The following is a 17,191-nucleotide window of genomic DNA, read 5'->3' as shown; positions in this document are numbered from 1 at the left end:
CCACATTTTGAATAATTTAGGGATTTTACCTCTAAATCCACGAGTAATTCGGGCTTTGTTTACAAGCAGTGCCCCACATTTTAATTTGGTTTTTCTCGTGACAGGACCTGCAGAGGGCTCGAAGATTGCAGAGCTGGGAGAGCTCCTTTAGGGGGAGTGCCCAGCTGCTTAACTCCAATAGGGAATTATCCTTCTCCGAGTTAAATCTGTGTGGAGATTTTTAACTCAGAGAAGTTAAATCTCCACACAGATTGGAGATCTGTTGCACCCTGCATGTACCATGCATGTACATGGGAGGGGGCATTCCTAAGATATAGACTTGTATCTTCGATTCCTGTCCACTTTTCATGCTGTTACTACTGAATTCAAATTGTGACATTTCTTTAAAATACTGAAATTCTGGCTCTCATAGTCCAGAAAAAAAAAACCCAAACCTAAGTATTGGCAGAAGGTTTGAGCTTCCAGCTGAACTTCAGCATGTGCAGTTGTTTAAACCTTAAAAAAGTTGTTTAAAGCCTTCAGTGCACACAGCTGTGCCCAGATGGGGCTGCTTGCTTCCCACTCTCTTCCTAGCAGCTTCCCGAGCCGTTCACTAAAGGATTTTGTTTTTTCCTCCTGTTGCTTCAGCGCCTTCAGACTGAGAGTAAAGCAGGGGCGGCTGCAGCTCCAGAGCTTCGCATTCCTGGCTGAGCCGTGCTTGTGTTTGCATGCAGAGCCCTCGTCTCCCCTCCAACTATTTTAATCATTTCAAAAGGGTGGGTCAAGCAGGCATTTGGCAGCGGCTCCTTTTCTATAGCTGAGGTGGAGTCAGCCAATGACCTGCTGCAAGGCTGGAAAATTTTGCAGGGCAGTTCCACTGGCCGGCCGTGCGGGGCTGTGCCATTTGGATTTCAGCACAGCCTCTCGCTCGCTGCTCTCCCCATTCCTGGCCGCTCTCCCAGCTCGGAGTTCAGCCCAGCCTCGGGCTCAGCTTTCCCTGCTCTCTCCCTGCACTGACAGCCACCATGGAGGACACCACCTTGCAGATCATCGAGCCGCCCACCGTCTCGGAGACCTCGGAGGAGCAGGCGCCCGAGGAGCCCATCAAACCCGACCAGATCAACGGCGTGATGGTGCTGACCCTGCTGGACAAGATCATCGGGGCCGTGGATCAGATCCAGCTGACCCAAACGCAGCTGGAGGAGAGGCAGCAGGAGATGGATAGCGCCGTGACCAGCATCCAGGGAGAGCTGACCAAGCTGACCAAGGCACACACCACCACCAGCAACACCGTCAACAAGATGCTGGAGAAGGTGCGCAAGGTGAGCGTCAACGTGAAGACCGTCAGGCAGAACCTGGAGAAGCAAGCCGGGCAGATCAAGAAGCTGGAGGCCAACGAAGCGGAGCTCCTGAAGCGCAGGAACTTCAAAGTCATGATCTATCAGGTAAGGAAAGTGTTTCACGATGTCTTTCCATCCTGTTAGTGAGTGTTTTCTTTGCTGAGGGTCCCGTCACGCTGCATGTTCTCCCAAACTCCCCAAATTTTCTGGCAGCCCAAGCTGAGGCGCGTCCCCCGTCACCTCATTTGTGGTTTAACATTTGCTGCGTGTCCTAAGACGAAGTTTGACAGAGTTGTCCCATTTAACAGGAGTTTTAATACAGATAGGGATCAATCGTGAGTTCCCACCCCTAAGAACTCGCTGCAATGGGCCAGAATATCAAAATAACCTGATTTAACTGCTTAGCTCAATAAAGAGCAATAGTACTCTGGGATCTAGAAGGGGGTGTTGGAAATCCATCTGCCAACGTGCCTTCTACCGAGAGACACCATGTGTGTGGCTACGTGGAGACCGATGATATTTCAAATTTGTGACATGCATCTAGTAACAAGTGATAGTAACCCCAGCCTCAGGGTTAATCTGTCCAGCCAGGGCAGATAGAGCTGTCAGACAAAATCCAGCCCAGCCCCCTGAGCTTGGCAGTGCTCGGGGTGGCCTTTGCTGAGGGCTTGTACAATTCCCATCTTCTTTCTTCTGCATCCTGCAAGCCTTGAGCCTCCTTGTTGTTTGGTCTCAATAACAAGTTTGGTTTGCTTGATGTTCACCTCCTTGCACTGTGTTGGAGTTTTCATTTAACATTAAACAAGGGGAGAGAGAGAGATGAACATGATTCTACAGGTTTCCTGCCTGCAGTTAGTTTTCTGCATCAGAGCAAACTCTCTACTGGGACAGGGGAGAAAAGTGGGTGAAACAGTTAATGCTGCAGTTGAAAGCTCTGGGTTAATAATAGCCAGTGCTAGGAACAAATGGAGAAGCTTCGAGTGCTGATCACGGGAAGAGAGGGAAAAAAAGCAGAATAAAAGGGAGAATGGTCCTTTCTGTGAGGTTTGAGGGCGAGTGGCTCATGACAGGCTCAGAGGTCAGACACGTACCTGTGGGACTTCTTGTTGTTTTATCACGACTGAAAGGCTCAGATCATACAGGAAACACAACCAGCTATAGCCAGATATGTGTGTGTGGATTTATTACAAGCCCTTTGTATCAATCTATCCGTGGAAAAACAAAATAGAAGCCACGACCACTGCGAAATGAGAGGAGTGGAGGGAATTGTTTAAACATAACATTCCATGTCAGTTACGGAAATAGGTAGGAAGTTGGCAAGGTTCAAGGTCCTTGGGAAGCATCCCAAACATCTGCAGGTTAGTGTTTCATGAGCAGTTTGTGTTGGTTTGCTGTGCCTTATTGATACTGAGCGGAGTTTCTTTAGGAATATGAAAAAGCAATCCTGTTTCTAAAAGTTTGGGGCTGTCCCTGCTGCTGTGGTGAGGACAGGGCAGCCTTGGAAAGAGTCCTTTGGCCAGGGGCTGTGCCAGGGGCTTGAGGAATCATGGAGGTATTGGGGGAAGAAATGATTTGGGATTTGGGATGATTTCCCAGCATGGAATTTAGTGTGATTTGAACGTCACAGAGCACAGGTGAGGAGTTCTCCAAGGTTTGCACCATGTGAAATGGATCTGCTGGCACTTCCATGGGAGTGGAGCACACCCGGCCCTGGAGGGAAATCATGGGGTCCGCCCTGGGGTTAACTGAGCCATTCACTGTGCCTCCCTAACCGTGTCTACACTTAAAACCAAATAATTACAAAATAACTCTCTAATTCCGTGTCTCACTCCTCAGACCCTCACCTACCAAAGTGTCTGTGGGGTATTTTACTGGTCGTGTCATTAATTCTGCGGTGCTGAGCACATTATTGCTCCTCTCTGACTCAGGGAAAGCTGCTTTCCCAAGCTGGGGGTGACTCCTGTGTGTTTCCAGTTGCTGTGGCAAAAAGTTCAAAGACTTATTAGTCTTTTCTTTTGGAGAACAAGACATAAACTCATCCTTGGAGATGTAAAATTTCCGTAATTTTTTACAGCAGCGCGAGAGATTCGAGCAGAGCAAGAGTCCTGCTCTAATAGGGTTCAATATTGCACAGTTCTGCAGCTGGATGAAGTAAAAGAAGTAAAGATAAATGAGCTCTTTGCTGGTTCTTGATGTTTGATTATTCTCTCAGCATTGAGTCCTGAGGTCTCAGCCATTGTGGAGGGATTATTTTGGGAGTGCAAATAAGAACTTTTGCACCTCGGAGGGAAGCCAGACTGCCTGTGAGAATTGTGTTGTGCTTGCTGTAAATTAGGAGGGGATGAAAACCAAATTTTTGTCAGGGAAAGTCTGACCTGTGGCATGATCCTGAGCATATCTGCTGGGGTGATTTCAAAATTTGGGGGAGAAAATGCAGGGCTGGATATCACTCCCATTGCCTGGCTGAGGGGAGGTATTGAGCAGAACATTTACAGGCATCACTCTCACTCCCATCCACGTTTGTGTTTTCTCACTTGCTTACCCTCTTTGAGCTGATTTTGCCAGCAGCTGATCTGATTTCTCTGAATTATAGTTTTTGTATAGACTTAATATAGGGAATTAAATCAATTATTTAGAATAAAACTCGAAAACAACCATACCCTTCCAAATTGCCCCAACTTTCTCTTTTGAAAACTTGCTGAGCCAAAGCAGAGGTGACAGTTTTGACAGGCCAGTGTGTACACAGACATTCAGTGCAGAATTTACCTTCCTAAAAAGTCTGATGTCAGTGAGTGCCTGCACTCACTGCACTCAGCAGCATCAGAGCTTCCTTTGTGCCTCTGTCCCAGCTCCTCTCTTTCAGAGAAATCAGGGCACCAAAAAATTCCGTGAGAGTGGTTGCTAATAAAAACAAACTAAAGTGACTTCATCCCAAATCTCCTGGTTTTGGGATCCTCAACATGGGGCTGGTTACTGCAGTTCATGGTTAAATAATGGATGTCCTGTGCAAGCAGCCACTGCTCTGAAACCAGACTTTGTGAGAGCTGGAGAGCAGCACGTGGCAGTTTATGTAAGCTTGGCATTTCCCTCCAAAGTGTTTTTTTGACAATTAAACTTATTCCTGCAAATGCCAGAGGCCGATTTTGTTACAGCTGGACAAACCCCTGCAGCACTCGGCACGCACACCGAGTATTGAGTTTCTAAAGCGTGCTGGTCCTTTATTTTGAGGCTGGTGTGGGCTGAGCTCTGGGGATGTTTTTTGTTGGGAAAAGCTGCAGTGTTTAATTGCAGTGTTTGTGTTGGGAAGAGCAGCTTTGTCTGAGGGCTGTGAGTGTGTGCTCCCCACGCTGCCCTCATGGGAGGCTCCCTTGGGGCTCTTCTGGGGGTTTGGGTGGCTGCTCTGAGCTGTGTGAGATGTGAGTTTCCGTGGGAAGGGCTGTGCTGTTGGGTGGGACCTGGATGCCAGCCATGCAGCGTTGGGTGGGTAGGGCTGGGCAGGGAAATATAAATAGCCCAGCCTGGCTTTGTGCTGGCGTGGGCCTTATACGGATGGGAGGCTGCACACGGAGAGAAGGAGGGGGAGATCTCAAACCCACTCATTAATGTGGCAGATTCAGAGCTGAGCTGCCTCAGTTTTGGGTCTGTGCTCCTCAGAAGAGCGTGGGAAAAGAGACAAGCTCAGGGAGCTGAGGAGCAGCACAGGGCAAGGACCCCAGGGCATACAAACCCACTGCCCCCGGGCTGCAGCTTTTCTCCGCTGCCCAAACAGAATGGCAGCTTCCCTGAGCCATGGTTTTGTTTCAAATTAATCATTCAGAAACTCATTCATGATGAGTTTAATGGCAGTGGAGCATTGACAAGAGCCAGGAAGATGCACAGCCCTGAGGGACAGCGTGGCTGGGTGAGGTGCCTGCAGTTCAGTGCTGCCTGCCCAGCTCCAGCATTAAAAAGTAAACAGGAATTTCCAAAGCAATTTTGGTGACAGCACTGGGATGGGCACAGCACCAGGTATCCAGGTGCTTTTCCTGCAAGACCAGCTGGGTCCACCTGGCTGAGGCTCTCTGTGCTGGAACATCTATCCCTCTTCCCACTGGGAAGGGATTTGCATTGCAGCAGCCACTGTATTCATTTTCTGCTAATACTTTACAATAAAGAGCAGGTTTCACTCTCACTGCAAATCCAGTCTAAAGCAGCTCCTGTCAGTGCTGCCTCCATTGCAGCACATGAACATCCTGATGTACAAAAATCTTCCACATTCTCTGCATATTATGGAACTATAAGAGATTCAAGATAATAATTCAGAGGAGACTGAGCCTTAAAAAAAGTCAGGATGTTAATAGCTCTGACTCTTAGGATTTCTTTTAGTGCAGATTACCAGTCTACCAGCAGACAGCTCTGGAGCATGGATTTCTCTGTTGCAATCTAGTATCAACTGCATTAATATTTCATTGCTCAGCTATTATTTATAAGCAGTTGGTGCCAGAAGTGTTTGCTTTGCTAAAATCCTTTCACCATTATAGTTCCAGGCTGAGCTGTGCAGCCACAAATTGTCTCAGAGCAAAGGGCCAGAGGCTGCCCAGCCTTTGGGATAGGGTTAGATTGGATGAGTAGTGGCTCATGAGAACAAACCCAAGGTAATATCCCTCCTATCACCAATTCCTCCCTCAGGCCTCTCATGTGCACAACCCATAAGGCAATGACTTATAAACTATTCAGCAACAGGCTTAGCCCTCTTTTATCCCATTTGGGATTGTCCTCTTGATTCTGCAAATCTCCTATAAGTTACAGGACACCTGAAGAATTGTGGGTGCACTGTCCAGCTGTGAGATGGACAAAGAGCAGAAACAAAATGTGCAGTATCAGTAAAGGAAAATCAAATATTTAGAATAAAGAGTCTCAGGATGTTTAGTCTTCAGCTTTATGTGAGGATGCAAACGTCAGTGTCTGCAAAGGATCTGTAACACAAACCCCATCTTTGCTGCTTTGCTGTTCAGAGCAGCTCTGGAGTCATCAATCAGCTCAGGCAGATTTATCCTGGAGGAGCAGATCTGAGAGCAAAGCCAGTGGTACAAACAGACTGATAATGGCATCAAAAAATGTTAATGCTGTCAGAGGGAAAAAAAAGCTCCTTTTCACTCTCAATCTATTTACTTCTCTGTTTCCTACAGCTCTCCCTCTCTTCTCACTCACTAAAGGCAAAAGCATTTTTCCAAGCACAGCCTCCTCCTGTCCCCACCCTCCCTCCCTTCCTCTGCACCAGCTCTGGTGCCTGTCCCCAGTGGCTGTTTCTCACAGCTCATGAGGCACATCCAGCTTTTCAGACAGCTTGCAGGACACAGGGTAACTGGATGTGCCTGATAAGTGCCAGGCAAATTGCACAACACCCAGAATTACAGAGGCTGGGAGGACTCTGCTAGGCAGGGAGATGCTACTAGAGAATGAATTATTTATCCCTCTAACATTTACCTAATCCCAACCTGATTTGCTTTCTCCTCTCATATTTTAGACCTTTTTATCTCAGCAGTATTCCTTGGTGACTTCTTACTGCAGGACTCAAAAGTCTCGTCTCTAAGGCTTGAGGCTTCTCTTTTCATGAACCTCTTGGCACTATTGGACACAAACTTTGTCCAACCCTTGGAAGCCAGGAGTCAAGGCCATGCCTGACTTTGCTGTGTCACTGGGTGCAGAGATCTGGGAGCTGCTGGGAATTATCTGGCTCTGCTCTGGGGTAAGGTCAGTACGTGACAAAAGCAGAGGATAGAGTTCTGGAGCTGCACCCGCCTGCTTCAATCTATGCAGCCTCTGCACCTCAATCCAGAAACACAGGGCTTTCAAATCACCACTCTGGTGGTGTTCACAGGGGTCCCAGGATGAGGGAAGGGATGAGGATCTTGGCTCCATGTTTCAGAAGCCTGATTTATTATTTTATGATATATATTATATTAAAAGAAAATGATATATTGTAATGATACTAAAAGAATAGAAGAAAGGATTTCATCAGAAGGCTTGAGGGGAAAGGAATGGAATGATAATAAAATCTTGTGACTGACCAGAGAGTCTGAGACAGCTGGACTGTGGTTGGCCATTAATTAAAACCAACCACATGAGACCAATCACAGATGCACCTGTTGCATTCCACAGCAGCAGATAATCATTGTTTAAATTTCATTTCTGAGGCCTCTCAGCTTCTTAGGAGAAAAAAATCCTAGCAAAAGGATTCTTCATAAAATATGTCCATGACACACCACCCTTTTTTCATGATCTTACACTTACAAACAAACTCTGAGTTCAGCTACACCACAGCAAAGGGAGACATGTCCCCAACAGGTGACACTGAAGCCCTGTGATTGTGAGCAGAGTCTGGCCCTGTGGCAGTGTGTCCTGGGACCTCCTGAACCAGAGACAGACACTCTTCCACTCACAGACCTTTGCTGACTCTCTTTTCTGTCAAATTCTGCTTCCTGCCTTCTCCCTTGACTAAAACACACCCCTGTGCCTTTTCTCTCTGCCTGTTCCGTGCTAACCCGGATCACTGTTGTTCTCAATCAGATTCCTGGAAGGAACAGGTAAGTGTTTCCATTGTGCTCCCTTTCCCCGGCCATTGAAACAGAGTTTTCCTCATCTTAGCCCGAGAAGATGCCCCGGGTATGCCTTGAGTCTTCGCCAGGGACTGCCCTGTGAGCCCAGCCCGTGGAGACAGGCCCAGGGCAGCAGAAGACACAGGAGGAGGCAGCAGTTTAGGGCTTCATCAGCAGGAAGATCACTCCCTGAAGATCACTCTGAACCTCCTCTGAAGCTCTGGGAGCTGCTGATTCCGAGCCTTTGCTTCTCTCCTGCTTGGGGCTGCCTGGGGCTGTCAGACCTCCAAGGCTGATCCTGCTCTGACTAATGTGCTTGCTGCATGAGCGTGGGTGTGGGGAGCTGGGATTTTCCCTCAGGAGGAGCTGCTGTGTGGCTTGCATGAGAAAGGGCAGGTGGCCAGGGGCAGCTGGCTCTGCTGTGACTGGGCAAATCCCACCTGTTCTCCCTGTGAAATGCAGCCCTGGAACCTCCTCAGGCTTCTTGTGAGCATTAGATTGTGATTGTGATGTGGTTTGAAGTTGTTGTTTTAAACAGGTAAAACAGGCAGAGGGCACAAACTGTGACATAAAAACTTCCATAAAACTTCCAGGCAGCCCCTGCAGCATCTCCCATTTCTATCTGGCCACCTTGCTCAGACTCAGGTCCTCCCCACACTGCAGTGATGACTTTAAATGTTGTTCATGTAACATTTATTCCACAGAGGCCACAGTGGCCTCTTGCCTTCCTGTCATTGTGCAGCTGCTGGATAAAACCCCCCAAGCTCCAGCTGCCCTTTGGGGGTCACCCAGCAGCGTTTGCAGCACTGTCCAGTGGGAATGGCCACAGGAATATTCCAAGAGCCAGGCGAGGGTGAATCAAGTCTAGGAATTGTGGTTTCTGCTCAAAGCTGCCAGGGAAAACTCCTTTTTAAGGAGAATGTCAGATGTAAGAAAAGCCTCTTTTTTTTTTTTTTTTTGTGATCTAGCAAACTAGCAATTTCAGTCTCCACTGAAAAGGTCTGTTCCACTGGAGAGAAAAGCACAGCCCCTCTGTGCAGGGTATCTGGACACTCCTGAGCCCTGCTGTGTTCAGGGTGCTTCTCAGGCATGCTGTTGTTACTCAGGAACAGCTGAATCCTCCTTCCCATGACACTGCTGGGAGGTCAGCACTAAGCAGTGTCCTCTGGGGCCTGGCACAGCAGAGCAGTTATCATGGAAACGGGAGCAGAACTTGTTCTCTGGCACAGTCTGACCTGACCTGCAGGGCTGTTTGCTGCCCAGGCTTCTCCTGATCCTCCCCCAGGCTCCCCGAGGCCAGGCCCAGGCTGTGCTGCCCGGGGTGGGTACAGGAGGGGCTGCAGCTCACAAAGTGTTGGGATCAGCCTGATTCGGTCATAGTGGAGCCCAGAAATGCGAGCTGGTCGTTTTATGCATGTTACTGCTGCAAACATCAACCAAACTCTCTGTTTGTGCTGTTGCAGTTGTGCGAAAATAACGGAGTGAAATGAATTGCAGATGTGATTTGCATGTGCATGTGAGAACCTTCCATTAAAACCTTTCAACTGGAGAGCAGAGTGCCTGGGAGTGCTGGGACTCGGTTCCTTACACACTGACTGGGAATGCAGCTCAGCTCTGCGTCTCCTTGGCCTTTTTATAGGCCAGGGGAAGTGTTTACGTGTGTTGTAGCAACCAGGCTGGTGTCCATGGCCGTGGGCTGCGGGTGACTCACTGCCAGGGAACTCGAAAACAATGTCAGATAAAAGCAAAGCCCACTCAGGGGAGAGGCTGCTGAGGATCCGACAGCTCGGGGCTGTTTGAAGTAGGAGGACACAGAGCAGCTGGCAGCCAGCTGCCCTTGGGGCCCCTCTGGGTGCCCACAAACTCCACAGATGGACAGGCCCAGTGCCAGGGAGCTTCCCAAAGCACAGCTCATCCCAGGAGCTCTGTGCTGCAGGGACAATGCAGGCTCCACGTCCCTGTCCTGCTGCTGGGTGCAGCTCTGCACTGCACACGGAGTTTGCTGCTGCTGGTAACAAAATCTGCTGAAAAATGTTGTTTACTCACTGTCCTTGTGCCAGTTGGATGCGAGCAGAGAGGACAGGACTGGTTTGGGACTCTGCTGATTGGGAGCCAGGTTTTGAACACCCCAACAGGCTGGGATGCCAAGACCCAGGATTTCGGACTCGCCCACTTCAGGATCGGTGTTTTCTGAGTAAAAATAGAATGCCTGGTGTTAAAAATGTGGCTCAACTGGATGAGTCATGAGTAAAATGAGGTGCAGAGAGCATAGTGCCTTGCTTGGACAGAGCAGGGATTTGTGCAGCAGCCAGCCATGGGCCTGGGATGGTTCCTGATTGTTTCAGTCACGTCCCATTATCCTCCATGCCTGTGTCTGCAGGCACGTCCTGCCCACACCAGGCAGTTCCACTTCTCCTTCTCCAATGGAGAAACCTCCTGGGCAGGTTCTTGGTGGGCTTTGGGCAGTGCCTGGGTGCAGGTACATGCAAGGGATGCTCAGCAGAATGGGCTGGTCCCCATTAGGATGTGCCAGAGCTGTGGATGTTCTCACAGCAGCTGTGCTGTGCCTGAACCCACAGCGATGCTCCCTGAATGCAGGTGAGCTTGGACTCTGGGGACTGTCCCTTTGCACACTGCTGAAAACCCTCCAGTGATCCCCCAGCTGGTCAAATACTGGTCAGACCAGCAATCAGTGAGGAAGAGGTGGGCTGAGGGTGGGAAATGCAGGAATTATACCTAGGAGAGAGAGAGAAACCAGGAGCAGGACATGAAGGGTTTCCCAAACACAGCTGGAGAAAAGCTCTTGGAAACAATCCCAAGGGAGGAGGCTGGGATCCTCACTATGGGAAGGGCTGTGCTCCCTCTGTGCCTCCTGACAGAGGCACCAGCAGAGCTGTGAGCACTGCCAGCCTGGGGCTGGGCTCTGGGGATGGAGCAGGGCTGGCAGAGTGGGAGAAGGGAGAGTTGCTGCTCTCCAGGTGAAATGCAGGGTTTGGGAGAGCTGCAGGCACCCCAAGAGGGGTTGTTGCTCCCACTGTGCCACGCACCCAAAGCTGCTGCTGGCCATGTCTTTGTGGCTGTGAGGGAAGAGCTGCAGGATGCTGCTGAGGCTGGATGGGAGCACTGCTGGCCCAGCCCATCCCATCCCATCCCATCCCATCCCATCCCATCCCATCCCATCCCATCCCATCAGAAAATTCAGTCAAGAGCTGCATATACTGGTGTAGCACAAGGAAAGGTGAGGAAAGGTTGTTATTTATGTGACAGACGTGGAGGTTTGAGGTGTGTTTCTTGCTGCAAACACATATTCTGGAGCTCACAAGGGGCTGATAGGATCAGGGTTTGCAGGATATGGCCCATTTCCAGGGACAGCTGTGCCAGGCAAGAGGGGGATGCCTTTGTTCTGGCTCATTGTGTTGCCTCAGAGGGAAGGAAGTGGCTGGAGTTCCTGATGTTCTGCTGGCTGGGCAGGGTCCCTGGAATTTTCTGGGATTGCTCTGGCAGGTGTTGTTGTGGAGAACAGGATCCCTGCCTTCCCCCTGATGTGGGTTTGCCCTGGGCTGACCTGGCCCTCTGGAGAGTGTGTGTATTGTTTTCTGCTGAAATGGCTCATCAAATGAAGAAAACACATGTTGGCCACTTCACCTTCATCTCCACAAAGTGTATGAGACCTGACCTGTGATCTGGAGGGTGAAGAGCTTCACCCAGCACCTGAAAACCCAGAATGAAAGCTCTGTGCTTTCACCACAGACACTGCAGCCCGTGCCATCCTCACTAAGCCCAGTGCCCCATGGAGCTGGCTTTCCACTGCTCACAAAAGTTTCTCCAGATGCCCTCGTGCTTCCAGAACTTCATCTGGCCCAAGGAACAGTACCTGTGCTTGGGGAAAAAATGAGAAAGCAGCTGAGAGCATCTGGATGTGACGCAGGTGAAGCTGTGCTGGAGTCACGTATTTGATGAGTTGTGTCGCTTCTCCGGGGGTGGAAGGGAAGGCAGAGCTGGGGACAGCACAGAGGGCTGGGGACAGCACCCTGTCTGCAAGGAGGGCATCTCCAGGAGCTCAGGCCAGAGGCACAGAGTGGCAGTGACCCTGGTGAGGCAGGGCAGTGGTGTGCAGTGGGACAGCACTCAGGGTGAGGGTGTGCACACATGCTGTCCTGTCCTGCTTTGAGCAGGGACCGGGATGTTCTGTCCCACAACAGCACCAGGAACACCCCTCCTCATGCCTGGGGAATGGTCATTCCCCTGTCCAAAGGTTCTTGGCACCTTTGTGCAGCTGCTGTGACACGCAGAGCATGGGAGGTGCCACAGCAAAGTCACCCTGGGCACGTCCCCAAGCCAGGGGCAGGCAAATCCCTGCTGGTGTTCCAGGGTTTGCCATGCACTTCGAGCACTTGGGGTGCACCAGGGGCTGCCCCTTGATTTCCAGTGCAGAACTGGAATGCCATCCTTGCTCTGCTCTGCTGCTGCCTGCCCCAGGGCTCAGGATGGCACCTGGCTGTCCTGCTGCCCAGGCTCTTCTCCAAACCTCAGCAAATCCATCAGCTCAGCATGCGGAGTGCCCGTTCCACACATTGCCCTTTGCCTGCTGCTGGATTCCTGACAGGCTGGTCCTGGCAGCTCCCACCTCTCCCACCCAGCTCTGTAGATTAGAACTGACTGCTTGGGCAATAAATTTCCGAGCGTGAGCTGCAGCCCTGCAGCTGTGAGGCTCTGGACAGTGATGGGCTATTTCCAGCCTGTCCTGGGAACAGAGAGGTGAATCACTGCTATGTGCTGCTCAGATGAAAACCAATCCCACTGCAGACTTGTGCCCCTCTCCCAGGCACATGCTTGTCCTCTGCCACTGGGATCAGGAACTTGGCTGGCTCAGGCTCGTGGAGAAGCTGAATGAATCCAAGTTGAGCTGCGTCTGCTTGCAGACCCGGCTGTGTGAGTTGGGACCACTGGCTCCACTATCTCCAGATATGGACTTGGGCAAATTCTCTGACTTATTCCCCAGTGGAGAAATAGGAAAAAAAACAGGGCAGCCTGCTGCATCCCAAGAGATTCCCAGCCCCACATCTGGATCCTGAGGCCTTGGGAAAGTCTGAGTGCAGCCTGGGGGCAGCCAGGACAGAGTGTGCATGCTGGTGCTGTGGCCAGACTCTCAGCTCTGGCTGTGCCTCTGCAGCCCTGTGCTGTGCCCAGGGTCACAGCTGGACCTGGCCAGGCTGGAGAGCTGAAGACCACTGTCCTGCAGCCAGGGGTGAGGGGCTGTAATGGCCAGTGCAGGATAAAGATGAAACTGGAGGGCCCAAGACTGTGACACAGACAGAGGAAGAAGGGAAAAGGCTCCAGTTTCAGTGCCGGGCTGCCTTTCCTGTACTTCTGGCATCACAGATGAGTTTGGAGCCAGCCTAGGGTGAGCAGAGCTGGTGCCTGAGTCCTGGTACATGCAGGACAGTCCTAAGCAGATCCTCCTCACAATGACTTTATCAGCTGCAGTGAGGGAGGATGAGCCCAGGCCTGAGGTACCTGAGTGTGTTTAGCTGGGTGGAGGCCGATGTGTGGGAGGGAGGGAGGGAGGACGGGCTGGCTCCGGGGTTGCCGGTGTCTGTGTGTCTCACTGGCTCCGCTCTGTGTCCTGCAGGATGAAGTGAAGCTCCCGTCTAAACTGAGCATCAGCAAGTCCCTAAAGGAAGGTGAAAAGGTGGAGAAGGAAGGTGAGGGTGAGGAGGTCCCCGTGGGTGAGGACCATGCAGAGGAGGACCACATCCAGCTCTCCTCGGATGAGGAGGTGGAGATCGAGGAGATCATCGAAGAGTCGCGGGCAGAACGCATCAAAAGGAGCGGCATGAAAAGGGTGGATGACTTCAAGAAGGCATTCTCAAAGGAGAAGATGGAAAAGACGAAGCTAAAGACCAAGGAAAACCTGGAGAAGACCCGCCACAACTTGGAGAAGACCCGCCACAACCTGGAGAAGAGGATGAACAAACTGGGCACTAAAATTGTGACTAACGAAAGGAGAGAGAAGATGAAGAGCTCTCGGGACAAACTGAGGAAGTCTTTCACCCCTGACCACACCATCTACGCCAGGTCCAAGACAGCCGTCTACAAAGTGCCACCCTTCACTTTCCACGTCAAGAAAATCAGAGAGGGTGAGGTGGAGGTGAAAGCCACAGAGCTGGTGGAGGTCGGTGGAGAGGAAGGAGAAAATTCAGACCTGATGCGTGGGGAGAGCCCCGACATGCACACCCTGCTGGAGATCACGGAGGAGACCGACGCGGTACTGGTGGACAAGAGTGACAGCGAGTAGGACAGGCCTGCAGAGCACGAGGGCTGTGGATGACAGCTGAACACAATATCACTCACATTTCGAGCTCTCCCTGCCCTGGAGCCCCAGGGAAGTGTACACAATGCATCCTCCTTACCCTGCAGAGCCGATGCCGATCCCCTGCCTGCTTTGTACAAGGTGTATTTTATATTTTAGTTTTTAGCACATAAACATTAGCAACACGGAACTGTTTTTCTTACACTACTAAATCACCCTCGGAGACCATTCCTGCTGCAGCCTTCTTGCCCCACACCTGAAGATGTGCTTTGAGTGACAGGGCCCTGACCCAGCTGGAGAGTGCTGATCCCAAGAAGCTGTACAGCTGAAAGTTCAAGAGTCCTCCATAAGAAAAACCTGGTGTCAAGAAAGCTTCCTGCAATAGCCCACCAGCCCACACCACCTGCCCCCCAATGCCAGGCTCTGCAGCCACCCCACAGGCAAGAAGACTCCCAGCACCCAACCCGGCTGCTCCTTCGGGGGACCAGAGGAACTGGGATGCAGCTGGGAGGGAAGAGCTGAGCAAATCCTCTCGTTGGGCAGCACGGGGCAAAGCTGAGCTGGCCTGGGGCAGGTGGGGCTGCTCCTCTCTGCCCTCCCAAGGACTGGGTGGCCTTTGCACAAAGCCACCCTGCAGCTGGGGTGTCACACAGCTGGGGCTCACTGCTCCTCCCCGCTGTGCCCTGGGGCTGTGGCAGGAACAGAGCAAGCTGCAGGCTTCCTACACAGGTTAGGGATCTGCCAGAGATGCAGGAGGAGTCCCAGGGCAGGGAGCAGCATGCTGGGTCTGCTCCCTCCACACCCACAGTGGTGCTGGCAGCAGGCAGCGGGGCCCACACTTGCTGCCCTGGGAGAGGGGGACACCCAGGCAGCGATGCTGGAGCAGCCACCACGGCTAGGGACTTGTTTCCAGAGGGATGTGGGATGCACTGCTGCCATGTGAGGCTCTAGACCATCAGAAAGAGGCCTTGACACCTGCCCAGCACCGGACCTGGAGCATTTCTGAGCATCTGCTTTCTGCAGGTGTCCTGGCACAGCTCAGGCTCATGCCCATGTCCATGTCCTGTGCCGTCCTCCCTGTGTCCTGCTTTCTGCAGCTTCACTCCGTGCCCTGGGTGAGGCAGCAGGAGGGCAGCACACGGTGCCTCGGGGGCTCTGCCTGGCTCAGCCCAGCTTCTCTCACATACTCAGCCCCGCTGCAAGCCCCAGCCTCGCATTCCCCATCCTGCCCCCCCAGCACCAGGCTGCTGCTGCTCACATAACCCAATATATAAACTTGCTTTACTTTTAAAGAATTATTTTCCTTCAAGCAGTGCTGTCCCAGCCTCGGGGTCCTGCCCCAGCTTCCCTCCCCACAGGAGGTGTGAGCGGTCGGTTCCGTGTGCCGGCTGCAGGCAGCCCTGATGAGACACCGGCGGCCCCGAGGCTCCCGGTGTGGGAGGCACCGGGCACCGGCTCTCGGCTGCTGGTGCTTCCCAGCCCCGTGTGAGCCCACAGCTCACCTGCCCTCACACAATCTCCTGCGGGCCCACGGGCCGTTTTTCCACGCGGGTTTTCTCTGAGCTGCGGGGCCAGGGCGGCAGAGGCCCCCGGGTGATCCTCGCCTGTCCCTGGCTGTGCCCAGGCAGCAGCGCAGCAATAAAGTCTCTTTTGTAAACCACCAGTGTGAGGCCTGTCCGTGGCACCGGGTGCTGGGGAGGGGCTGATCCCCACAGCACTGCTGTGTGGGGCTGACACGCTGAGCCCCACAGGGATCCATCCCCACAGCACTGCTGTGTGGGCTGACATGCTGAGTCCCACAGGGATCCATCCCCACAGGGATCCATCCATCCATCCCCACAGCACTGCTGTGTGGGCTGACACGCTGAGCCCCACAGGGATCCATCCCCACAGGGATCCATCCCCATAGCACTGCAGTGGGGGCTGACACGCTGAGCCCCACAGGGATCCATCCCCACAGGGATCCATCCCCACAGGGATCCATCCCCATAGCACTGCAGTGGGGGCTGACACGCTGAGCCCCACAGGGATCCATCCCCACAGGGATCCATCCCCACAGCACTGCAGTGGGGGCTGACATGCTGAGCCCCACAGGGATCCATCCCCAGAGCTTCAAGGGGATCGATCCCCACAGACCTACAAGGATGATCCCCATAGTCCTATAGGATCGATCCCCCCAGTCCTATAGGACCGATCCCCACAGTCCTAGAGCTGATCCTCCCAGTCCTGTAGGACCGATCCCCACAGCCCCACAGGGATCCATCCCCACAGCCCCACAGGGACCGATCCCCCCAGTCCTATAGGATCAATCCCCACAGCCCTATAGGATCAATCCCCACAGCCCCACAGGGATCCATCCTCACAGCCCTATAGGATCAATCCCCACAGCCCTATAGGATCAATCCCCACAGCCCCACAGGGATCCATCCTCACAGCCCTATAGGATCAATCCCCACAGCCCTATAGGATCAATCCCCTCAGCCCCACAGGGATCCATCCTCACAGCCTATAGGATCAATCCCCTCAGCCCCACAGGGATCCATCCTCACAGCCCTATAGGATCAATCCCGACGGTCCTATAGGATCAATCCCCTCAGCCCCACAGGGCCGATCCCCCTTTCCCCACGCGGGGGCGCTGCTCCCAGCACGGCGCACGGGCCCGCCCGGCGAGGCGCGGCCTCTTTAAGAGGCTGCGGCGGCGGCGGCGGCGACCGCGTGACGTCACGGCGCTGCCCGGAACTCAGCTGGGTTTCCCGCACGGCTGTTCCCGGCAGCCGCCCCCCCCCGACACCCTGCGCCGCCTCTGCCTAGCGAAGCCCTGCGGCGGGAGGCGGTGCCATCCGGGAATAGCCGGGGGGGCAGCCCCCTCTCCGCGCGCCGTGACGCACCACACAACGGCCGCGCTGATTGGCTGTCGGAGGCCTGCCGGGGCGGGGCCGCAGGAACACCGAATCGTTATTGGCAGTGGGGATGGTGACGTC

At 52.9% G+C, this 17,191-nt stretch overlaps 1 protein-coding gene across 1 annotated transcript; it reads left to right on the top strand.

The window, feature by feature from the left end:
• The first annotated feature begins 688 nt into the window (after positions 1–688).
• CAVIN1 (caveolae associated protein 1) lies at positions 689–15,870 on the top strand. The gene is made up of 2 exons (XM_058041904.1): positions 689–1,424; positions 13,530–15,870. The coding sequence occupies exons 1-2, from the start codon at positions 1,005–1,007 to the stop codon at positions 14,193–14,195; spliced, it is 1,086 nt and encodes a 361-aa protein (XP_057897887.1). The 5' UTR covers positions 689–1,004; the 3' UTR covers positions 14,196–15,870.
• Positions 15,871–17,191: the final 1,321 nt, after the last annotated feature.

The sequence above is a fragment of the Melospiza georgiana genome, chromosome 28 (genome assembly GCF_028018845.1).
Source record: "Melospiza georgiana isolate bMelGeo1 chromosome 28, bMelGeo1.pri, whole genome shotgun sequence".
Lineage (NCBI taxonomy): Eukaryota > Metazoa > Chordata > Aves > Passeriformes > Passerellidae > Melospiza > Melospiza georgiana.
This window is presented reverse-complemented; position numbering and strand designations above follow the sequence as displayed.